We start from the raw sequence: 23,688 nt of genomic DNA, 5'->3' as shown, positions 1-23,688 counted from the left end.
TCACCATGGTAAGAATAGTGTCATATACCAGGTCTTACTTCCCAGGGCCAAGGATTCACCTGTGGTTGATGATACGGTGGACAGTCATCCACTCTGGCTTGATGCCAAAACGATAGTACTTCTCCTCCATCTCAGCATAGTGTGGGTCTTTCACTTTACGCTTGTCACTCTTCCCATCATCCTCGCCGGAGCCATAGTCCAGGGGCGGGGGCTCATCCATGTCATTCTTCCGCTGGTAGTTTCGGTACATAACCAAATGGAAGATTTCCAGCTGATAGGGCACAGAAAAATGGGGAAGAGACAGGCCTGACACTCACAGAGGACAACAGGGAACGGGGAAGAGGCCAGCAGGAGGAATGGGACAGGGAAAGGGAGCTATGAAAAAGGATGGATTGGCCGGGTGCGGTGGTTCACGCCTGTAATCCCAGCACTTTGGGAGGCTCAGGCGGGTGGATCACCTGAAGTCAGGAGTTCAAGACCAGCCTGGTCAACATGGAGAAACCCTGTCTCTACCAAAAATACATAAGTTAGCCAGGTGTGGTGGCACACGCCTGTAATCCCAGATACTCAGGAGGCTGAGGCAGGAGAATCGCTTGAACCCATGAGGTGGAGGCTGTAGTGAGCCAAGGTCGCGCCACTGCACTCCAGCCTGGGCAATAAGAGAATAACAGGTGTGTCCCAGCACTTTGGAAGGCTGAAGCAGGTGGATCACCTGAGGCTGGGAGTTCAAGATCAGCCTGATCAACATGGAGAAACCCCATCTCTACTAAAAATACAAAATTAGCCAGGCGTGGTGGCGGGCACCTGTAATCCCAGCTACTCGGGAGGCTGAGGCAGGAGAATCGCTGGAACCCAGGAGGCAGAGGTTGCAGTGAGCCAAGATCGTGCCACTGCACTCCAGTCTGGGCAACAAGAGCAAAACTCCATCTCAAAAAAAAAAGAAAAGAAAAAAGAAAGAAAGAAAAAGGATGGATCAGAGACAAATGAGTCAAAGCCAAAACAGGAGAATAAATAAAATGAAACAGATGCAACAGTTTCAGAAGCCACGGCCTGGGTGGGGCTGTTATGAGCAAAAGGAGATAGGGAATGGGGTTATAAACATTGAGTTTTTCTTTTTTTTTTTGAGATGGAGTCTCACTCTATTGCCCAGGCTGAAGTACAGGGGCACGATCTTGGCTCACTGCAAGCTCCGCCTCCCAGGTTCACGCCATTCTCCTGCCTCAGCCTCCCGAGTAGCTGGGATTACAGGCGCCCACCACCATGCCTGGCTAAATGTTTTGTTTTTTTAGTAGAGACGGGGTTTCACTGTGTTAGCCAGGACCGTCTCGATCTTCTGACCTCAAGTGATCTGCCTGCCTCGGCCTCCCAAAGTGCTGGGATTATAGGCGTGAGCCACCGCACCCAGCCGATAATTTTTTTTTTTAATAGAGATGGGGTTTCACTATGTTGCCTAGGCTGGTCTTAAGCAATCTTCCTGCCCTGGCCTCCCAAAGTGCTAGGATTATAGGTGTGAGCCACTATGCCCAGCCAGGAATATTATAAAACATGGAAAAAGACAGATAAGGAAGGACGTGAAGTTAAGAAAGGCTATGCTATATCTGAGAGAAGAAAGCTAATGGAGACTGAAAGAGGACTGTAGACCGAAAGAACCACAGATGGAAACTAAGCAAGTAGGGTATAAAGGCCAGAGGCCTGAAACGAGAGAAAATGAAGGGTATGGGAACCCAGCAAACAGAGGAGTAAGAGAGGGAGAGGATGGCAGGAAATGAGGTCATGGGGGAGAGGGAAAGCAAAGGTCCTAGTACCTGAAGCTCCTTGGCCCAGGAGCAGTGCCAGTAGGATAGTCCCACCCACTTGACAAAGAACTCTCGCTCTGATCTGCCTTGAAGAGGACGCGGGGCTGGGACATCTGGATTCCCGTCTGCCTGTTGAGGGGCTGGCACTGCTACAGGCGGCTCCCCCCACCGCCAATGCAGGATCTTCTGCACTCGACCCTTCAGCACAGGGCACTTTGGGATGGACATGTACAAGAAGGAGGAAAAAAAAGAGGCAGACAGAACCCATCGTTAGATGACAGGATAGGGGTCCCACAGAGTGGGGGAGTGCAGAGAAAGGAAAAGCTGGACATGTGGGCCCCAGGGATAGGGGAAGGGATCAGGCCCGACAGTAAATACAGAGGGGAGATGTTTCCACTCACTGTGCATCGGGGACACAGCCATTCACCATTGGGAATGTCAGGCAGGGGAGGGTTTAGACAATGAATGTGGTAGGAAGAGATGCACGCGTCACAGCACAGCAGCTCCCCGCCGTCCTTGCACACGCGGCAGTACTCCATGTGATCATCCTCCTCCTCCTTCTCCCCTTCCTCCTCTCCCTCCTCTTCGTATTCCTCCTCTTCCTCCTTGGCCTCCCACTGGACCCCCTCCTTCTCCTAGGGGGCCAAGGACAGACACACAGACAGATGGCAGAAGTTAAGGAATGAAACTGGAAGATACAGGCAAAGACAGGACACCTGAATCCTAGAAGTGCAGAGAAGACTGGTGGGAACTAAAGAAAAGGACACTCCAGTTTCAGAAATGCTGATTCTGGGAGCAAAGGTGTGGGAGAAAGGAATACATTAGGATCCTAGACACTTGGACATCTGTTACTAAGAAGTCCAGCCATCTGGGGGTAGGAAGAGGGTAAGTGAAACCAAGGGGGAAAGAGATGGGTGGGTTCCTCAGGGTCATCAGATGCTGGCATTAGGTACTCACACAGTGAGGGCAGCTCCATTTGCCCTCGGGAGCCCGGTCAAGCTCAGGATCAAGGCAGACGAGGTGGTAGGCACGAGGGCAGGTGTCACACAGAATAATTTCCCCACCCTGCTGGCACACCTCACAGTAATCCTGGTGATCCGTCTCGTAGCCATCAACCTCCTCCTCCCCGGCCACTGCAGGACAGCCCAGGACTGTCATATACCCCGGTGGAGGGATAAGGAAGTGGGGCAGGGGGAGATGGAGAGAGAGAGGGAGAAGGGTTGAAGAGAGAAGTCAAAATTGAAAATAAGAATGAGAGGACGGCCCACTGACAGGATCACACGCAGTCAACACTCCTTACCCTTCTTCTTCTTCCTTCCTGGCCGGCCTCTCTTTAGTTTCTTGGTGCGGACAGGGCCATCAGGCCGGCCTGAGGCACTGTGGACACTGCCACTGTCCAGGTCTGACTCCTCAGCCTCTGGTTCAGGACCTTCGTCACTCTGAAAAACATACTGCCCATAGCCCCGTGGCCGTCAGTGAGGCAGACTTCATTCCACGCCCTCCCCAGGCCTTTGGCTTCCTGCTCCGTCGTCCCTCACAGATCCCTGTCTCTGGATCCTTGTTCGTCACGGATCCCTGTCTCTGGATACTTGGCCCTCACAGATCCCTGTCTCTGGATCCTTGGCCCTCACGGATCCCTGTCTCTGGATCCTTGGCCCCCGGGTGTTTAGCAGACAGGGACGGGTCACTCACCGAGCCTCCTTTCTTCCTCTTGCCACCCAGCAGCCCTAGTTTTATTTTGAGCGGTGCCATTTTCTTTCCCCGAAGCTTCTTGCGTCCATCAGGCACTCGGGGGCTCTTACTCCGTCTCTTATGGCCTGGACCTGAATGAGGAGTTGGGTGAGAAGAGGAAAAAGGAGAGGTCATGACATCCTGGAATAATGGAGGTCACAGGAGCCTCTGGACTCCTCTGTGGGCTGTGGTTTCACTAAGCCCCACTTCCTGGAAAGCATCTCTCCTCCGGCAATCAGGGCTGGGAAGGTGAGAGTTCCAGACTCTAATGTGAAGACATGCGGTTTGGAAGGTGAAATGACAGTTGTTGGAAGAGAGTTCCCTACCTTTGCCCTCTTTGGTTTTGGCTCTTCGGATGGGTGGGGGCTGGATATCAGCAGCAGGGGGTGGTGGAAGGGCGGGGGGTCCGGAGGGTGCTATGGGGGTGGCCGATGAGACAGCAGCTGACACCTGCTCAGCTACAGCTGCTGCTGCTGCTGCCGCTGCCGCCGCCACAGCAGCTGCTGACCCCTTGAAGGGGTTGTTGGCGCTGAACTCTCTCCATTTGGCCCCAAGGATGGTCATCATCTTAGACATTGGGATCTTAGGATTCTTCTTAGCAATCAGGGGCCTGTAAATACAGAAGCAGAAAACTCGGACCCTTCACAGATGGTCTGGGAACACTGCCATCTCCCCTCATCAATTAAATCTATGTACATGCTAGGATTCCTGGGTGGTGAGAATATGTCCTATTAGGAAAAACAGCCATTTAAGAAACTAAACAAATAAAAATAAGTTTTAAAAAAGCGGAGAAAGAAAAGGTTTAAAAAAGCATTAAAAAAGAAATACAGACCAGGCACGGTGGCTCATGCCTGTAATCCCAGGCTGAAGCAGGAGGATCGCTTGAGCCCAGGACTGTGAGATAAGCCTGGGCAACAAAACGAGATCCTGTCTCTATAAAAAACTAAAATTAAAATTAAAAAAAATAATTAGCTGGGTGTGGTGGCGCCTGAGGCTGAGGCAGGAGGATGACTTGAGCCCAGAAGTTGGAGGATACAGTGAGCTATGATCATACCACTGCACTGCAGCCTGAATAACAGAATGAGACCCTGTCTTTAAAAAAAGGGAAATAGGCCGGGCACGGTGGCTCATGCCAGTAATCCCAACACTTTGGGAGGCCAAGGCAGGCGGATCATGAGGTCAAGAGATGGAGACCATCCTGGCCAACATGGTGAAACCCCGTCTCTACTAAAAATACAAAAATTAGTGGGGCATGGTGGCACGCGTAGTCCCAGCTACTCGGGAGGCTGAGGCAGGAGAATTGCTTGGACCTGGGAGGTAGAGGTTGCAGTGAGCCGAGATTGCGCCACTACACTCCAGCCTGGCGACGGAGTGAAACTCCGTCTCAAAAAAAAAAAAGGAAAATAAAAAACAGCAAAATAAAACTTAAAAACATAAAAGGTTAAGATAAAACTAACAAAAATACTTTACTTTTGTATACTGCTTTACAGTTCATAAAACACTTTCACATATATTACACCTTATCTCGTCCTCACAATAATACCCTTGAGTTGCTATGATTCTCTGCATTTTACTAGTAAGTTCCATGGGCCCTGAAGATGGGCTTCTGTAGGACGAAGTGTGAAAGAGATAGACCATGCTGGTTCTGCTCTGGGGTGGGGTGCTAAACACTTGTGCTGACATGGGTGAGCCATGGTGCTGAGAAAAGCCCCATGTTCAGCAGTGAGGTAGGTGAGACAACATTACTAATGACAGTCATCAGTTACTGAATGTTCCCTAGGGGCTAGGCACTGATTGTACTGTGCTTTCTATTCACTATCCCACCCAACCCACACAGATTCCTATGAGGTATATATTACTATTCCCGGTTTATAGAAGAGAAAATTGAGGATTGAAGAGGTTAAGTTGCTTGCCCAAAATGTAACCAGATCTGAACCTCAGCAGCTGCCTCCAGAGCACTGAACTGATATGTTAAAGTGCCTCCTCCCCAAAAATACGTCTGCACTGTTTTCTTTTTCTTTTCTTTTTCTGAGATGGAGTTTCGCTCATTGCCCAGGCTAGAGCACAATGGCGTGATCTTGGCTCGCTACAACCTTCACCTCCCGGGTTCAAGCGATTCTCCTGCCTAGCCTCCTGAGTAGCTGGGATTATAGGCATGTGCCACCATGCCCAGCTAATTTTTTTTGTATTTAGTAGAGACGGGGTTTCGCCATGTTGGTCGGGATGGTCTTGAACTCCTGACCTCAGGTGATCCACCTGCCTTGGCCTCCAAAAGTGCTGGAATTACAGCCGTGAGCCACCGGACCCGGCCCATCTCTGTTATTTTCTACTCTACTATTCTCTACCCTTCTTCAGGAGCCACTGAAGCTCAGGTCCCACGGCCAGCAATGGACCCTCCATTATTACCAAGGCCTAAGGAAGGGGCACGGGACCTGCTAAGTGAGCAAAGGAAGTTTAGGAACACTGATGGTATCTCTCAGGTCCAGCTAGAGAGAAGTCACAGAGCAGAAGAAGGAGCTGTTGGGGCAGCGGAGGGCTCACTATATTCTGTCCTCACTTCATTCTGTTGCGAAAGAGTTCTCTAACCCAGCACTGGAATCATGATCGCCCCTTCACCCCTCGCCCCTCAGTGAAGAGGTCTTAACTGGGGTTCTTGGATCCTTACGAGTCCAAGAGTTCCCTGAAATGACGTGTGGAATTGGGTGTGTATATGCCGTGAATTCTCTGGAGAGCAGTTTCATAGCTTTCATCAGATTCCAAGGGGTCCAGGGCCTCCCTCAAATTAAAAGTGTCTATTAGCGAGGATTCCCCAGTCTTACCGCACCTCATGAACTGGCTGAAGGCTTTGTAGTTGGTGAGTGTGTGGTAATCCTCCTCAGAGAACACATGCTCCACATCCTCCAGGCCCCAGGTCAGAAGCAGAGTTGCTGATGACTTCTGTTCCACTTGCTGTGGGAGAGGGGCTTTGGTGAAGTAGGTGCTCCTCCAGGCCCTATTCCAGGCCCCACACATGCCTGTCTACCAACCCACCAGCTTCCCTGGGCTTTCTTGCTTCTTGCTCCATTCTCCAGTCCAGGCTCCATTCCTCCCCTCCTCATGCCCATCTTTAATGCGGATTTCTCACTCTCATTCCCTAATTCTACTCACCTTTTGCCCCCCATCTCCCTCCCCCTTTTTCCGCCGCTTTGTCTTCTTCTCCTTTTTTTCTCGGTGCTTCCTTCTTCGTTTCCGACCTGGTCCGGTTCCATATTCACTCCCCCCACTCTCTGACTTCTCCCGGTACTCATCTCGCTCAGAACCAAATTCCTCCTCACTGTCCTAAGAAAAAGAAATAAAAATAACATTTATTCATCCCTACCACTGCCAGAAACTGTTCTCAGCACATACCATATCTTATCTCTTTTAATCTTCACAACAATCATATGTGATAGTAACTAATTTTTTATCTCCTTTTTTTTTTTTTTTGTTTTTGGAGGTGGAGTCTTGCTCTGTCGCCCATGCTGGAATGCAGTGGTGTGATCTCAGCTCACTGCAACCTCCACCTCCCAGGTTCAAGCAATCCTCCTGCTTCAGCCTCCTGAGTAGCTGGGATTACAGACATGTACTACTGCGCCCGGCTAATTTTTGTATTTTTAGTAGAGATGGAGTTTCACCATGTTGGCCAGGCTGGTCTCGAACTCCTGACCTCAAATGATCTACCCGGCTCAGCCTCCCAAAGTGCTGGGATTACAAGCGTGAAGTACTGTACCCGGCCATTATCTACTTTTACAGATGAGGAAACTAAGGCACAGAGAGCCAAATAAACGGCCTGGTATCCTAGACAGAGGAATGTTGGACTCTTGAATTTATACAGTCTTCTTCCGGAGCTTGTGCTTTCAACTGCTTCTCTTTGCTGCTGAGGCAAGTCACGCTGACAACAAGGCTCTTCACTAGGTTGCGGTGAATGAAGTTAGGGTCCCAGATCCCTGAGATACAGGCCAACAGTGGCAGGGAATTGGGGGGCCCAGGGGATCAAGCCTCCCTGGCTTCAGACCCCTACCCCCACACCAGTAATCAGGACCAGAGAAAATGTAGGTCTCTGAGAATGGGTCTCCTGAGCCTTGCCACAGAGTTAGAAATTCTTGACACTTACACGCTTCTTGCGTTTTCGGGGTTTTCCTGGCTTGTTCTCCTTCTGTTTCTTGGGTCCTCGTTTTCTCTTCTTCACACCCAATGCTGAAGGCAGCAGCCGAATGTCATCCTTATCTTTGAAGCAAAAAGCATCAGAAAACCTAAGCCTCTAGGTTTCCAGCCCCTGAGGCCCCTCAACTTGCCCCTTCCCCACCACAGCAGTTCCCGCTCTCTAGGAACTGGGGCATTAACTCCTCCAAGCCCTGCCTCCCCTCACTGGATGCAAACAGAAAGTGTTTCGAGTACTCTGGGATGCTCTGGTTCTGAATGGGAGGTCAGGGGTCAGAAGAGAAGAGCAGCCAAACCACTCCCCTCCCTCCCTTCCTACTAACAAGGGACCAGGCTCCAGGCCATGGGCTCTGACTGTGGCAGGTCCTTTCAGTCACCGCCAGGGCTCCTCCTGCCTTCCCCCTCACTTCGCCAGCTGGCATCCTGCCCAGGAACTGGGGAAGCCATGCCCAGCTGCTGGCCTGGCCTGACCCCAGCACTTGGAGTGGGGAGACACAAGCTGGCAGCTCCCTAAGCCAGATGCTGGGGAGGGAGAGCCAAAGGTGGACACCTGGGTTCTCACACTAACACCCTGGGGCCCTGACATCCTTTTGCCAAGAGGGAGGCCTCTATTTACATTTCCTCGGATAATTACCAGGCATCCTGTCACCCCAACACAGTCCTGGAGGAAAAGAAATCCTCAGCTGGTCATTTTTACTTCTTGCCCACAGGATCACAGTGTCTGCCTCCTTCATCACACCCTAATTCGACAGGAGAAAGTCTCCACAATTACCTAAACATTCCTCCTCCCAAGTAGCCTAAAACCTACCTTCAATTCTATTCCCATCTCCCCGCTCCCTCTGAGAACTTGGGGGCCATACCCTTTGTTTCCCGATCTCACCCTTCACCTCCGTATTTTGTTCCAGATATCCTGACCCATTCATCTATAGGCAGTATGGGAGACCCAAACAAAGATATAGGCGCAGACAGACACACCCAGCACATGCCTTCTCAAAAGCACACGCGCGCGCGCACCCACCCACACACACTGAGGCCCACAAATCCAGAGGAGGGCCTGTACCTGCTTCAGCAGGGCTAGGTCCCTGGCTTTCTCCCCAGATGTCTCTATCAGAGGGCCCCAGGCAGGCTCTTCCCTGATGTCCCCCCACCCCATATCTGTGAAGGTGTCACTAACTCTGTGAAGGCTTGGGGAATGGAGAGTTACCCCACATAAAGGAAGACAGGATGCCCCACAGACCTGGCGCCCTGGGGCTCTGGTTCGCCTCCCTCCCCTACCAAGCACTAGACTAACCAGCCAGACCTGTCTAGTACAGAGAGAGGCAGCCGACGCAGGACGGGAAAGCCTGGGCTTGGCCCAGCCCCTAGCTCTAGGACACACAATCCTTTCTCCCTCCCTCAACAGCCAACGGAAAATTAGCCACAATTAACACCAGAGGCCTCCGTTTCCACTGCCTCAGAGTCGGAGCCTCTCCTTCCTTCAGTGCCACCTTTCCTGCTAACTACAGCATCCTGTGTCCCCTTGTGCAGGAAGACACTCTAGGACTGTGTGCGTGTGTGCAGGGAGGTGGCTGCCCAGAGCCCGGGTGTGAAACGGAATGGGGACTGTAATAGGAAGTCAGCAAGGAAGGCGCCATGCCCCAGCAGCCGGCTCCCCTGGCCCCAGGGACTTCGATTGACTTGAACGTGGAAACGGAGGCTGCCGGGGCAGTGGCAAGGGCAGGCCAACTGGCTAAGGATCAGGGACACGGCCTCGGCCACCACCAGCCAGGGGTGGTGCACAAGCCCGTTCACTCTACTGTCCACCCCAGCGGGAGGTTCCCGAACTTGGGCAGACGTCGGTGGCGGGAGAGGCAAGGCGAGAATGGCGAGGAAAAGCAAGGACGGGTAATAAAGCAAAATCTAAGTCCCAACCTCGGTCTCAGCAGCCACTCAATGCTGGCCTGGAGCCCAGACTCTCCCACATCCCCGGCTCGGATCTCAGGGAGGCAGGGAGGAAAGAGGCGGGGGCCGGAGGGCGCAGGGCGGAGCCTGGCCGCCCGAGCAAGCGGGAGGAGTCTCGACCGAAGCCTCGCCTCCTGCCCGCCCCTCTCTTCTTCTAATCTCACCATCAATCTCTCACACATATATTTATTTTTTCTCAAATTCCCCTCCCTCCCCCACAACGCACCACCATAATAGGTCTGCTGCACATGCGTACTGCAGGCAGGGGGTGGGTTTGTATTTTCAGACCTTTTGCAAAGAAACTACCAGAATTTTCCGCACCACCCACAATCATTCCCCACCCCCACCCCCAAGGAATCACATCTATATATTATGTTATATTATTTCTCTCGACTTGCCAGAAGGGGGAGGGAGAAGAAATGAGTTTTTGGCTTCCTGCTCCCTTCCCCCACCAACACGACTGCTATTATTTTAAACGTTTAACAATGTAAGGAGACTGGAGAGAGGGGGAAGGGATAAAATTGGTCTTGAGTAAGAATGTAAAACAAAATGGTGAGAATCAAAGCAGTCGGAATGGAAAACAATGGAAACCTCTCCTGTGCACAAATGCATATTCTAGACAAGGAAGAGCGAGGGCAGCCTGAACACATTGCCTTAGAGGAGGGTTATTTTCCCCACACTTAGGTAGACAGAAATAATGAGTGGGCTAAAAATATTTTCCCGAAGTTTTACCTCCGAAAGTCATCTGAGGGGGTGTATCTGGGTCACTCATTCGACTTGGAGGGCTGAAAGGGAGATAAAAATTGCCCAGGGGGAGAGGGGAGGTGGGTTTTCATTTCAGATGTAAAATGTAAGCAGCCTTTGACGTTTCTTCTGGTCTATTCAGAAAGCCAAGAAGGAAAGCGGAGGCCAGGTTGACACAAAGACCCATCTCAACCTCGGATCCTTTCACGCTTCTCTCCCCCACGTACCCAGATCCGAGACCCACCCAACCCCACCCCAGACTCCAAGTCCCAATACAAATAGGTGAGCGCTGCCAAGCCCCTGGCAGGACCTGGCGGCCTTTCTTTTCCTCTTTTCAGCGCCTCTGCCGGAGGCAACCCCAAAGGCACCCTCTCCCCACAACTCCTCATTCCTCCCCTTCCTGCCAAGGCAGGGGGCTCTCTGGGAGAACTTTTTCAAAACTTTTCCCTTTTTCAGACAAGCTTGGGGGACCGGGAGACTTTATCCAGTTTCCAGGAGACGCACATCCCTCCCCGACCCACAAGAAAGCACCCCCCGCTCCCCCAAAGGTCGTCTCGGCTAGACAGGAACGTTTGCCACAGAAGCCACACGGATCAATATGAGTTTTACAAAGAGCCCGGTGTTGGCCGTTTTGAAGTTTGGTGCATTTGTGCCGCATGGCAGCCAGAGGCCCGGGGGTGCGGACGTCCCCCTGCCGTTCCCCAGGCGGGGGGTGTGGACACCCAGATGCTCACCTATCCCAAAGAAGACTAGAAATCACTCCACTAGGAGGGTGGTCTGAGGGGGACACCGCTGGGCGCCTCACGCGGCGCAGCGGTCTGGAGAGCGCCGCCCAGAGAGTGCCGCCGGGTGACTTGTCACCTCGGGGGACGGGTGCTGAGTGATGGTCAAGCTGCAGAACAGCTGGGTGGGCAGTTCACGCCCCCCAACGTGCTCAGGGAGTGGGTGGTTTCAGCGAGAGAGTGAGTGACAGTGAATGGCAGCCACGTGAGAGTCACAGCTGGGCAGCTTGGCCACCCCAGACTGACGGGGTCAGGAGAGGGACCCCCCCCCCCCACCGCACTTGACACAAAAGAGCCCAGAGGCCCGGCGAGATGAAGGGGGTGGAGCTGGGGGCATCTGGTTCCCCAGACACTCTCCGCTCCCCAATCCTAAGGGACTGCTGTCCCCTGCAAAGGCTGGGGGAGCGAGGGGACGAGCTCCAGTCTTATTCCAGGAAGTGGTCTGCGTGGACTGTAGCCACCACCTGCCCCTACTCATCAGCAGCCCACAAACATTCACAAGACCCCTCCCTCGCGTGCCACCGCACGCCCCTCAGCTGGCGGGCATCTAAGTCCTCGCGGGTGGAGGGGGGGTCCGATGGACACCGTCCCCACTCTGCCTGCCCAAGTCCTGAGCGGAGGGGGCAGGCCCGTCGGCTGCTCCGGGCGGGGAAACCCCACTCTCCCTCGGTCCAACCCCACCGGGGCCCGAGCCCGAGGGGCGCTCGCGCGGCCGCCCCTCCCCCACGCGCCCCTCCCCCACGCCGCCGTCCGGCCGCCAGGGTCTCCGCGGTCCCTCGCTCGGCCAGGGAGGGGGCCCTGGCTTCGCCTTGGCCGTTTCCTGCCTACCCCCTCCCCGCCGAGGGTAAAAAAAAAACCTCCTCCTCCTCCTCCCCCGAAAGCCGCGACCGAGTGGCCCGGTCCGCGCGCGCAGCTCGCGCCCAGCGCTCTCCAGCCGGGGTGGCGGTGGCGGCGGCGGCGGCGGCGGCGGCGGCGGGGGAGGGGTGCGGCGGGGGAGGGGAGGAGGCCTGGCCCCGCGGTCGCAGCCGCCACCGCCCGCCCCGACCGCCCGGACCGCCGCGGGGCCACGGGCCCGAGCCCCGGATTCGCGCTCCGGATTCGCCTCGGCTCGGCCGCGCGGTGGGTGCCTCGCCCCCGCCCGGCTTCGCGCGCCCGCGGCTCCCACTCGGGCTTGGGGGGGAGTCGGGGCAGCCGCTTACCTGGCGGCGGGGGCGGCGGCGGCGGGGGCAGCGGTGGCGGCGGTGGCGGCGGCGGCGGCGGGAAGAGGTGGCAGCCGGGGGGGCTGTGGCGGTCGCGGCCCCGGTCGTGGCCCGGCCCGCGCCCGAGTACTCCCTCGTCGTCGTCCTCCTCATCGTCCTCGTCGGCCGCCTCCACCTCCTCCTCCTCCTCGTCGCCCTCTTCTTCCTCCTCTTCTTCCTCCTCCGACACCACCATCTCCTCCTCCTCCTCCTCCTCGTCCCTCAGAGGGGAAGCCATCCTGTGGCTCTGGCCCCCCCCCCCCCCCCCCACCCCCCCCCCCGCCCGCCTCCCCCACCGCTACCACCACCACCTCCTCCTCCTCCTCCTCCTCCTCCTCCTCCTCCTCGGCGGCGGCGTCCTCCTCCTCCTCACCGCCTCCCCCAGCCCCCCAAACCCCCGGGCCACCCCCCTCCGAAACCCCCACCCTCGGGGCCGCCGTCTGAGGAGGGGGGCCAAACCACCCCCAAAAATTGTCTTGGAAAAAATTGAGGAAAGACTTTTTTTCCTTCTCTCTTTCCTCCCAAGAGAACAAGAAAGGGGGATTTAAAATATATATATATATATGTATATATATAAAAGTTTTCGACTTCTCTCTGCCCCCCTCTCCGTTGCTTTAAATATATTTAAATTCTGAGGGGGGCGCTCAGAAATATTTCTCAGAGCTGAGGCACTAAGATGGCCGCCTTGAAATTATTTTTAAAACAACCCCCCCTCCAGCACCGCCACCCCCTCCATAAAGAAAGGGAGAGGGGGGAAAATCCCCTTTTCAAACAAAATGGCTGGCTTAATATTTCATTTTTCACCCCCCCATTCTCCTCCCTGTTACACCCCCATCTCCAAGCCTCTACCCAGAAACCCACAAATTTCTCCTTTTTCATAACTGATTAGTGCACAGATTAATAGAGATATTTTCCTTGTGTACTGAAGTGTGTGTGTGTGTGTGTGTGTGTGTGTGTGTGTGTGTGTGTGTTGGGGGGGCATGAAGGATTTCTGCATAAAACAAAAATGGCTGCTGTGACTAACTCCCCCCTTATAAAAAATATTTGAGGGGGGGCATTAATCAGTACTCATGCTCAGTCTGACATCAGCATAAATTGTTAAAGGTTAACTAGTTAGATACTAGTCCAACTAGATTTAATTTTTTTTTATTTTCTTTACTAGTCTCTTCCTCCCCACCTCCCTTCTCTAAAGAAAAGCTTTTTTTTTTTGAATACTTCAGAAGGGAGTGGTTTGATGTGAAGGTTTTTTTCCCCTTCAGGCATTGAAAAGGAAAAAGATGAAATATATGTTTATATATAACTCTGTTTCTACATACCTCATTGAAGTCACAACGCATTTAATTGTGTACATATCTTTTAAATGAGAAGCGGGACTGGATTTTTTTCTTCTTTCTTTAAAAAAAGTGATAGAAATCCTGGTGACTTTTGGGGGAGAGATATGAATAGATACGATGATTGAGTTTTTTTCAAAGGAGTCCATGTTTGATTCTCCCCTTTACCCAGCCTTTTCAGTGATTTATAATTGTTGTAAATTTTATCTTTACTCTTTTACCCCTTTCCCTCGCTTTCCCCTCCTCCAATTGCTAGAATGTAAAATTCAACTGACTTGAGAGATTAATTTGGGGGTAAATAGAACAAATTTTTAGGATAAAGATGAAAGAATCAAATCTGAAGATCATGAAATTATGTTCTTTTTTCTTCCGTTTCAGTATATTTGCCTTCCCTCCATGATCTCCAACACTATCCGATAAAGTAGAAGCAACTGAGGTACCGTGAAAGAGAAAGGAGCTGGAACTGAGAAAAAGCAGAGGTAGGGCTTATACCCAGGCGTTTTCATCTAACTTTCTAACCTGTGATTTCCAACTGTACCCCAGTGTTTATGGTAAAGTGGTACCAGGAATTGGACAGTTGGAAAGGAGTCCCAAAGTAGCTTTCTCATACAGATTTGCTCAGAGAGGTCTAGACAGAAAATGATCCTTGCCAAATGGAGCAAAGGAAGGAGGGCAAATAGCTCAGTTCTACCCTCTTACATTGTTGTTGACCCTTTCTTACTCTAGCTTCCTCCCGTTCCTTTGATCTCCCTTTGCCCCTTCCCTTGCTTCCCATTCCATGCCTGTGGAATCATTTCTCTCTGGGCTATTCCTCTACCTCTCCAGTGTAACTGCTGGCCACCCATCTTCTGCGGTGCTCAAGAGCACCCTGAGAGGGAGGGGTAGGTGGGCAGCAACCAGAAAGTATTAGTGACTGGGAAGATGACGCACATTTTTGTTTATGAAGCTAAAATGTTCTTTATTAATGTTCCACTCTCCACACTAATGCACTTTATTGGGTGTTGGTTTCCATCTCTTTTTTTCAACCTGGCCTTTGGAATTCTCTTGCTTCGGTTCCCACATCATTTCTGTACTAAGTCTAACTCCTCCTCCTCTTCTAGTTTTCCAGTCGATTTTGCTCTCCTGTCTTCTTTCTCTGTCCCTCTTTACTAGTTCATCTGGTTATCTCCCTCTTTCTATATGTGGGCTTATCTCTATTTATGTCTTTGTTTTTAACTGAGACTATCCTTCTCATCCCTCGGACCCTCAGGCTCTGTCACCTCTATGTGACTTTCCGTCTCTGTCTTCTTTCTGCTTGCTTCTGTCTTCCAGTCTCTGACTGTGTGTGGCTCTTCCTCATGTGTGCCTGACTCCCCCTCTTTCTGGCCCCTTCTGTGTGTGTCTGTGGGTCGTACTGTGTATGGGAAAAGCATCTCCACGTGAATGTGGGCCACGCTGCGCATCATGTGCGCTGCAGCCTCTCTGCCTCTGTGCCCTCTCTCTATACTGAGAGTCTCTGCCTGCCACATGTGCCATCATCTGCAGGTGCGGGTGGCTCAAGGTGGCTGTGTGCATCCCTATACAAACATTCATCATTCTCTCTCTCGAGTGTGCTTTGCATGTGGATTTGCTAATTTGCCTTATTCTCCCTCTCCTTGTCCATCCTCCCTTTTGCCTGTCTGTATCTCTTCCCTGTTCTTTCTCTCTCTCTCTCTCTCTCTCTCTCTCTCTCTACTGACCTCTTGATTTTTCTTCTTCTCTCCTTGTTTCTGCCTCTTTACCTGCTTGCTCCTGTTATGGTTCTGCCTGCCTGCCTGTCTGCTCCTCCCTGACTGGCTGGCAGCCTCTTTTTCCTCTCTGGTTGTCTGTCTGCTTCTCTGGCTGTTTGCCCACCACTCTCTCTCTAGCCATCTGTCTCCCCGCCTGCCTGTCTCTATCACTTTTTTAGCCTGCATCTCTCGGTTTGTCTACCTTCCAGGCCCTGCCACGGCTCCCCATCTTGGTTTGCCTCTTCTCTTGCCCTTCTGCTTGTTCCTTTTCTTATTTGTGCCTGTTAAGTTCCTCCTTTTCCCTTGCCTCCCTTTAGATCTCTCTTGCCTGTCTACCCTATTTGCTGCTATCCCACCGTTTCAGGCTTTTCTCTTTAGTCTTCGTACTTACTAGCATTTTCTTCCTTTGCTTCTTTTCTGCCAACATCCATCAATGAGGATAGTCTCTCTCCCCTAAACCTCTCAGTAACTCCTTTGCCTCAAAGTCTTATCTAACTTCTTGCCACATCCCCTACCCTGCCTTCTCTCATGTTTGCCTTTATTTCAGTTATCTCTTTTTCTGTCTTTCTGGTTCCTCACACAGTCTGCCTGCCTCAGTCTTTTTGCCATTTTCCCAGTCTCTCGCTGCCTTCCTGCCTTTTTGCTGTCTGCTTGGCAGGCTCTTGCTGTCCACATCTCTTCTTGCTTTTCTCTCTTCTTTTGTTTCTTTTTTCCCAGTTAACTTCTAAATAGGCAGTACATACTTACGGTACAACATTTTAAAAGTACAGAAAGTGTACTGTGAAAAGTAAGCCTCTCTCCCATCCTTCTCCCATAGTCTCCGAGTTCCTCTCCCCAGCAGCAGCCACTGTTTGGCATTTCCTGGATACTGCTCCAGAGAAGAGTCTACACACACACAAGTCTTTTTGCTTGCTTGCTTTTGCTTGTGTTTTGCTGTACTCCTCCCTACTTTTCTTCCAGTTTTTCTGGATGCTCCTTCCTCTGTCAGTCTGTCAGTACTCCTAACTAACTTGGCTGGGCTTGCCATCTCTGGTCTTTTGGATTCTGCCAAGTGCTACCCAAAGCACTTGTCTTTTGGATTGACTAGTTGCTGGTTGCATGCGTTCACTACCAGTACCTGAGGAGTGCTCAGGAAGGCTTTACTCTCTCCAAATGTAGTCTGCTCTGCATGGTAAGTGGTCTGATGACAGCAAGACAGCTTTGTTGGTCCCTTCATCACTGAAATATGTATTGGAGAAGGCATGAAAGCACCGGTAGTACTAAAAAGTACCATATACGTATAGGCACAGTTAATAAGTAACAGTAAGCTGAGCTTACATGCATACAGAGTAGAGAGAGGACTGCCCTGCTTTTCTCACTTAGTCTGTATGAATTATGTAAGGTCATGTGAATCTAAGATCCTTTAGGTTGTTGACCTAGGCCTAAGAAGTTTGTCTTCCTCCTAGTCTAAAAAGCTTTCTCCTGATTAAAACTTTTTTCCTTTTTCATCCAGCCTTCTGGCTCCACTCACGTGCCACCTTAGAGACATTTTATAACTCTTTGAAGGAGACAAAGACACAGCCTCTAACCAGGTCTCGTTGAAAAAGATGATAATAAAACTTGTACACACAATGCACTGTTCTTTCATTTCTGCTTTTTTACTGCCTGTTTTCCTGAGTTTAACTGTTTCAGCCTCTATCTTTGTGTCTCTCCACTCTTTCCCTCTTTCCCTCTCTTACTTCTCTTTTCTTGGTTCTTTCTTCTTATCTGTCTGTCTTGGTCTCTATTCTAGCCTCTTTTTCTGATTGGCCCTCTCCCCTCTCTTCTGTCTGATTGGCCTGTATCCTTCCATCACCCCATCTGTCTGCTGGATTCTCCCTGTCTGCCTGCAATAATGTATGTGATAGCACTTTATAAATTATGAAGCACTATGTTGTATAAAACACCATTATCACTTTGTCTTCCTTCTTACCTTATTTTTTCTTCCTTTATCTGTCTTCCCTTCTCTCTCTCTCTGTTTGCCTGTCTGCATCCCTTTTGGTGATTTTGACTGCCTTCTCTGTCAGTCTCCATTCCCTCCCTGCCAGCCTATTTTTCTGCCATCCCTCTTCTCTGTCTGCTCAGTTCTTGTGTCTCTCCTGTGTTTCCAGGTTTCTCTATATTTCTTTTGCCTGTCTAGTCTCTCTGTCCTTAGGCCTTTTATCTGTGCCTGTGTGTCTCACTGTCTCTAGCTGCTTGTCTCCCTGCCTGTCACTTTCATTGTGGGGCATCAGTCTCTGCCTCCTTCTGTCTTTTGGTACGTCAAAAAATAAAAATTAAATAAAAAATTTAAATTCCTTATGATTAATTGCTAGAGGAGAATATTTTTTGGTTTTAATGAGAAGACTGTTAAGGTGAGAACAAAGAACTCAAATATTCAGCTGTGAAATGCAAATGAAGAAAAATTTTTAAGTGACTCTCAAGCCAAGAATAGGATTATTTATTTAACGTAAAAGCAAGAAACATATCTAAAGCACTAGTTTCTAACCTTTTAGGATCGGAGAGAGTTAGAAACTTTCCCCAGGGGAAAAAAAAAAAAAACACACACACACACACACACACAAAATGTCACATATGTTTTCATGGTGTTACAAATACCCTGAAGTCTTGGACCCCAGGTTAAAACTTTGATGTAGGGAGCCAGTGGTAATCCGTAATAGAGCACAGACAGGCACTCATACAACAAGCAGATGAAAAGACTGAGAAAAACACTTGCAATCTATGATTTTCTACCCAAGGAGATGTTAAAGAGATTCCTAATTGTCTTTTGAAATATATAGGTTAGTGATAATAATGAAAGGCATGTAAATACTCAGGATAGTCTAGACCTAATCATAGTATTTTAGAGATGGAAGGTCTTGTAAATCAGTGGTTCTCAAATGGCTAAGAAAGGTTGCCACATGTCCTTTCCTGGAGAAGTCTGTCCTTTATTCTGAGAGGATATATTTCTGATATATATTTTTATATAGAATAAATATAGTATATAGTATATTTATACAGAATAATATATGTATATATGCTTGTATTTATGTTACAAATTATAATGTTACATATTATTAAATACATATACATATTTATAATGTTAAAAACTTCCTTTCTAAAGCGGAGATAGATCTGCATGGCAGAATGTGAGTTGATTTTAGTGGGGAGCGGGGAGAAAAAGAATGACTGTACAATCTGAAAATTTTCAACATGTACTTCTTTTATAATTATAAAACATTTTAAATAATTTTAAATATCTTTTTATGAGACGTAGTTTCGCCCTTGTTGCCCAGACTGGAGTGCAATGGCACAATCTCGGCTCACTGCAACCTGCACCTCCTGGGTGCCAGCCATTCTCCTGCCTCAGCCTCCCAAGTAGCTGGGATTACAGGCACCTGCCACCACGCCCGGCTAATTTTTTGGAATTTTAGCAGAGGCAGGGTTTTACCATGTTGGCCAGGCTGGTCTCGAGCTCCTGATCTCAAGTGATCCACCTGCCTCGGCCTCCTGCAGTGCTGGGATTATGAGCTTTGTTGTTCTTAATGTCCTTACTCAGCACAATGAAAAGTCAGCAACCCCATGTTGATTACTAACTTCTTTTTTTTTTTTTTTTACATTTTATTGATCATTAAAATCTAAAAGTCTAGGATCTACTGCTTTAATCTAACCTGTTCTTGATTTCATCAAGGAGGAAACTTCAGTCCTTCATATATCGCAATCATGATTTGCCATATTAATATATCAGCTATACCATTATATGCATACTATTTTTCTTTAAATCACTCACCTTTCTTTAACTTAAATGAGTGTTCTTTAAAAGTTAAATTTTGGGCCGGGCACGGTGGCTCAAGCCTGTAATCCCAGCACTTTGGGAGGCCGAGGCGAGAGCGGATCCCACACCGAAGGTCAGGGAGATCCAGAGACCATCCTGCAGCTAGCTGCAGGTGAAACCCGTCTCTACCACTATACCAGAGAAAATTAGCAGGCCCGAGGTGGCGGCCTGTGATCCCAGCTGCTGGGAGGCTTTTGAGGCAGGAGATGGCGTGAACCCAGGGGCTTGCAGTGAGCGAGATCGGCTACTGCCTCAGCCTGGGGCACAGGGCAGACTCCGTCTCCAAAAAAAAAAGTTAAATTTTTGGCGGGCACAGTGGCTCCAAGCCTGTAATCCCAGCCCTTTGAGGAAGCCAGCGGGCCGAGGATCCACAGTGGAGGTCGAGACTATCCTACTTAGCTAACAGTGAAACGTCTCAACTAAAAATACAAAAAGCGGTGGTGGTGGCTCCAAGCCTGTAATCCCAGCACTTTGGGAGGCGGGCGGATCAAGTCAGGAGATGAGACCATCACAAGCTAACAGTGAAACCCGTCTCTACTAAAAATACAAAAATTAGCTGGGCGCAGTGGCGGGGCGCCTGTAGTCCCAGCTTCACCTGCCCAGGAGGCTGGCGGGAGAGAATAGAGCCAGGCCCGAGGAGCTTGCAGTGAGCGAGATCAAGCCACTGCACTCAACCTCTGGGAGACACAGTGGGAGACTCAAAGTCTCCAAAAAAAAAAATACAAAAGCAGAATTGGTGGTGATTTACCTGTAATCCCAGCTACTCAGGAGGGTGAGGCAGGTGGAGATAAGTGCACCGCAGGAAGTAGGGCATTTGAATCATGTATACTCCAGCCTGAAATGAGACTCCCCTCTCAAAAAAAATGAATTTTTTGTACTGAAATAATATCCATAAATCTTTCATTTGATACTGTCATTATGTTTTTCTTTCTAATTTAAAATGCGATAATTATTAAAATAAAAATCAATAAAAGTAAAAGCATCTTGCATGCTACTAATATAGGTACATATTTTAGAAAATATCACTTTAATCTAATTTTATAGGTATAGAAACTGGGGCCTAGATATTGAAAGGATTACCTAAGATCAAGTTAGTAGTTAGAGACAGAACCAGGGCTTAAACTTTTATCTTTCAGTTTCCAATCTAGTGTTCTTCTACTATATACTACATGAGTTCTAAGTCAATGAGATGTCCTAGAGTTTTAAAGGACACTAATATGTGAAACTGATGGTCACATATATTACTGTTATTAACTATAACAACTATACCGCAGAACTAGCAAGGCCAATTTAATAGTATCTATTATACTTATAAACTTAGTGTTTTCTGACACAGAGTTCCACTTCTTACCATTTATTATAGAGAAACAGTCACCATACTTGTGCATAGGGTGACATTACAGAGCCGTTCATTACAACATTGTTTGTAACAGCAAAAAACTGGAAACACCCTAAATCTCCAATAGTGAAGAATAGCTAAACAAACTACACAGCAATTAAGAAAAAGGAGTTACTGGGGCACATGTTGTCAGGATCTCCTGGGGCTGTGTCACAGGCCATTAAAAAGAAAAGAAAAAGAAAAATGAGTTACTTCTATATGTAGAGACATGGTTAATATATTGTTGAATGGAAACAAGCAAATTGTAAAACAGTGTATATGTTATGACATCATTTAGTTTATGTTTAAAGAAATTAGAAAATAATATTTTTACTGATATATTTATTTGGATTTAAATGCCTTTAAAAATGCTGGAATTATACATACCAAACTGGTAACATTGGTTACTTTCTGGAAAAAATATTCAAGGGGGATTGTTTGCTTCATGGATAATTCTGAATTTTTACAATGAGAAAGTATTTATTATTTATGTAAACAAAATTAAGTAGCTTCATTGATTACATTAGCAACTGGAGCCAAGTGGGATAAAAAGTAGTATGACTTCTCTAAAGAAATAATTCCTAATGAATCTCTGGTTCTTTGAAGTGAAAATGTGTAAGCAAAGTACAATCAGTAGATGTAATGTAGTTAGGGTTTTTAAAACATTAGTGAGGTTCCACTTTAAAGAATAATTAAAATATGAGAGGGAAAAAGGGAAGGTACAGAAGAGCATATATAACATGGTAACATTTATGAAAGAAAAAATATGTGAATATCCATGGAATATTCCGGAAGAATATACAGGAAACTACAGTAGTTGCCATTGGGAAGGGGAAATTATTTTTTCATTGTACATCTTATAAAGCAATTTGAAAATTTTTTAGTGACCAAGAGATTGACTAGGTGAAGGGAGGAGGGACATTTTTTGAGATAAGGCATAAAACAGACATGAAAACCTAAGTAGCAATATATGATTGTGATGATGGTTATGGGCTATAAAATCAGCGTTCAGAGAAGAAAGCTCTTTCTTGGTTGGAAGCAGGGAAACAAGTAAATAACTTTCATATGTAGTTGCATTTGAGGTTAGCTCACAAATAACTGAGATTTGTGTAGCACAGAGGAAGAAAAAAGGCAGTTTAGGTGTGATAAGAAAGAATTTAGCAGGTAGTATGTAGACCTCATATGGCTGGAGTGTTAAGTTCATGATAGGGTATAGTAGGACTTGGTACCTCTTTAAAGGGTAAGAATTTTTGAATATCAAGTGAAGAGTAGAGGTCAGAACCTTGGGGGAACTTTGAAGGATGGAGTGGGGAGAGGAGAAGCCAAAGAAAAACAAGTTGTTCAAGTGGTAAGTATACCAGGTAGTGTTGATATGGTAGAGTAAGAAGACAGCTTCAGAAGGAAGGCGCGATCATTGATACTAGATGCTTCATGTACTAGATGCGATCATTGATACTAGATGCTTCATCAAGAAGAGTACAAACTGACAGTTCCTCAAAAAGTTAACTACAGAGCTACCATATGACCTAGCAATGTCAATACTAAGTGTACACCCAAGATAATTGAATCATATGTCCACACATAAAGTTGTACATGAATCTTCATAGAAGCATTATTCATAATAGCCAAAAAGTGTAAACAAAAATATCCAGCAACTGATGAACGGATAAATACAGTATATCCATGCAGTGGAATATTATTCAGCCGTAAAAAGGAATGGAGTACTGATACATGCTACAAGATGGATGAACTTTGAAAACATTATGCTAAGTAAGAGAAGTTAGACATAAAAGGCCACATATTATTTGATGCCATTTATATGAAATGTCCAGAATAGGCAACTGGTAGATCAGTGGTTGCGCAGGTTTCAGGGGCGGGAAGAATGGGAGGGACTGCTAATGGATATGGGTTTCTTTTTGGGGTGATGGAAATGTCTGGAATTCTGGATAATGGTGATAGTTGCACAGCTTTGTGAATATCCTAAAAACCCCTGAATTCACTTTAAAATGGTGAATAAGGTATATGAATTCTATCTGAATTTTTTTTAATACAAACCAGCCAATACAGTGACTCACACCTGTAATCCCAGTACGCTCTGGGAGGCCAAGAGGGGAGGATCCCTTAAGGCCAGGAGTTTAAGACCAGCCTGAACAACATAGCAAGACTATCTCTACAAAAAAAGTTTAAAAATTAGCCAGGCATGGTGGCTCGTGCCTGTAGTCCTACCTACTCAGGAAACTGAGGCAGAAGGAGAGCTCAGCCCAGGAGCTGGAGCCTGCAGTGAGCTATGATTATACCACTGCACTGCAGCCTGGGCAACACAGTGAGACCTTGTCTTTAAAAAAACAGTACAAATCAAGAAAAGTATTGTACTTGTCATTTGGTCACCTTTAAAGCCAGTTTTAGTGAGGAAGTTAGACATCAATGAAAGATTGTGAGAAACCATTAAAATATTGCTTACAGAGGGTTTTTTGTTTTGTTTCATTTTAGTGACAGGGTCTTGCTCTGTCACCCAGGCTGGAGTGCAGTGGTGTGATCATAGCTCACTGCAGCCTCCAACTCCTAGGCTCAAGCTTTCCTCCTGCCTCAGCCTCACCAGTAGCTGGACTACAGGCACACACTACCACAACTGGATAGTTTTAAAATGTTTTTTTTTTTTTTTTTTTTGAGACGGAGTCTTGCTCTGTCGCCCAGGCTGGAGTGCAGTGGCCGAATCTCAGCTCACTGCAAGCTCCGCCTCCCGGGTTTACGCCATTCTCCTGCCTCAGCCTCCCAAGTAGCTGGGACTACAGGCGCCCGCCACCTCGCCCGGCTAGTTTTTTGTATTTTTTAGTAGAGACGGGGTTTCACCGTGTTAGCCAGGATGGTCTCGATATCCTGACCTCGTGATCCGCCCGTCTCGGCCTCCCTAAGTGCTGGGATTACAGGCTTGAGCCACCGCGCCCGGCCTAAAATGTTTTATAGAGATGGAATCTCGCTGTGTTGTTC

The 23,688-nt window shown here is 48.5% G+C and overlaps 3 protein-coding genes across 25 annotated transcripts in view; 1 reads left to right on the top strand and 2 right to left on the bottom strand.

The window, feature by feature from the left end:
* CHD3 (chromodomain helicase DNA binding protein 3) overlaps window positions 1-12,666 on the bottom strand; it is a 28,023-nt gene extending 15,357 nt beyond the window's left edge. For 10 of the 20 annotated variants that reach the window (XM_021928692.2, XM_021928697.2, XM_021928698.2 and 7 more), the window contains exons 1-11: window positions 12,373-12,666; window positions 7,660-7,772; window positions 6,675-6,845; window positions 6,352-6,476; window positions 3,854-4,137; window positions 3,489-3,619; window positions 3,097-3,247; window positions 2,754-2,947; window positions 2,198-2,431; window positions 1,806-2,009; window positions 60-271 (exon numbers count right to left, since the gene is read on the bottom strand). In XM_021928692.2, the coding sequence (XP_021784384.2) occupies window positions 60-271; window positions 1,806-2,009; window positions 2,198-2,431; window positions 2,754-2,947; window positions 3,097-3,247; window positions 3,489-3,619; window positions 3,854-4,137; window positions 6,352-6,476; window positions 6,675-6,845; window positions 7,660-7,772; window positions 12,373-12,649 (2,096 nt within the window). In that variant the 5' untranslated portion in view covers window positions 12,650-12,666. Of the gene's footprint in view, window positions 1-59; window positions 272-1,805; window positions 2,010-2,197; window positions 2,432-2,753; window positions 2,948-3,096; window positions 3,248-3,488; window positions 3,620-3,853; window positions 4,138-6,351; window positions 6,477-6,674; window positions 6,846-7,659; window positions 7,773-8,340; window positions 9,560-9,617; window positions 9,720-11,125; window positions 11,797-12,372 lie in introns of those variants that run through there. The other 10 variants (XM_021928694.2, XM_021928704.2, XM_003912284.5 and 7 more) reach the window with 8 other exon arrangements.
* Window positions 12,000-23,688, top strand: part of NAA38 (N(alpha)-acetyltransferase 38, NatC auxiliary subunit) — a 30,308-nt gene continuing 18,619 nt past the window's right edge. The window contains exons 1-2 of one of the 2 annotated variants that reach the window (XR_002517964.2): window positions 12,000-12,017; window positions 14,121-14,221. The gene's annotated coding sequence lies outside the window, so the exon portion shown is untranslated. Of the gene's footprint in view, window positions 12,018-12,076; window positions 12,293-14,120; window positions 14,222-23,688 lie in introns of those variants that run through there. The other variant, XR_004179335.1, reaches the window with a different exon arrangement.
* Window positions 12,821-23,688, bottom strand: part of LOC101012449 (cytochrome b5 domain-containing protein 1) — a 28,203-nt gene continuing 17,335 nt past the window's right edge. For 2 of the 3 annotated variants that reach the window (XR_002517963.2, XM_017950320.1), the window contains one exon: window positions 20,661-20,866. Coding sequence is in view for 2 of the 3 variants with exons in the window: in XM_017950320.1 (XP_017805809.1) it covers window positions 20,808-20,866 (59 nt within the window). In the remaining variant the exon portion in view is untranslated. Of the gene's footprint in view, window positions 13,804-20,660; window positions 20,867-23,688 lie in introns of those variants that run through there. The other variant, XM_009189589.3, reaches the window with a different exon arrangement.

Source organism: Papio anubis, chromosome 17, assembly GCF_008728515.1.
Source record: "Papio anubis isolate 15944 chromosome 17, Panubis1.0, whole genome shotgun sequence".
Taxonomy (NCBI): domain Eukaryota; kingdom Metazoa; phylum Chordata; class Mammalia; order Primates; family Cercopithecidae; genus Papio; species Papio anubis.
Note: the sequence above shows the minus strand (reverse complement) of the source record. Positions and strands in the feature narration are given on the sequence as shown.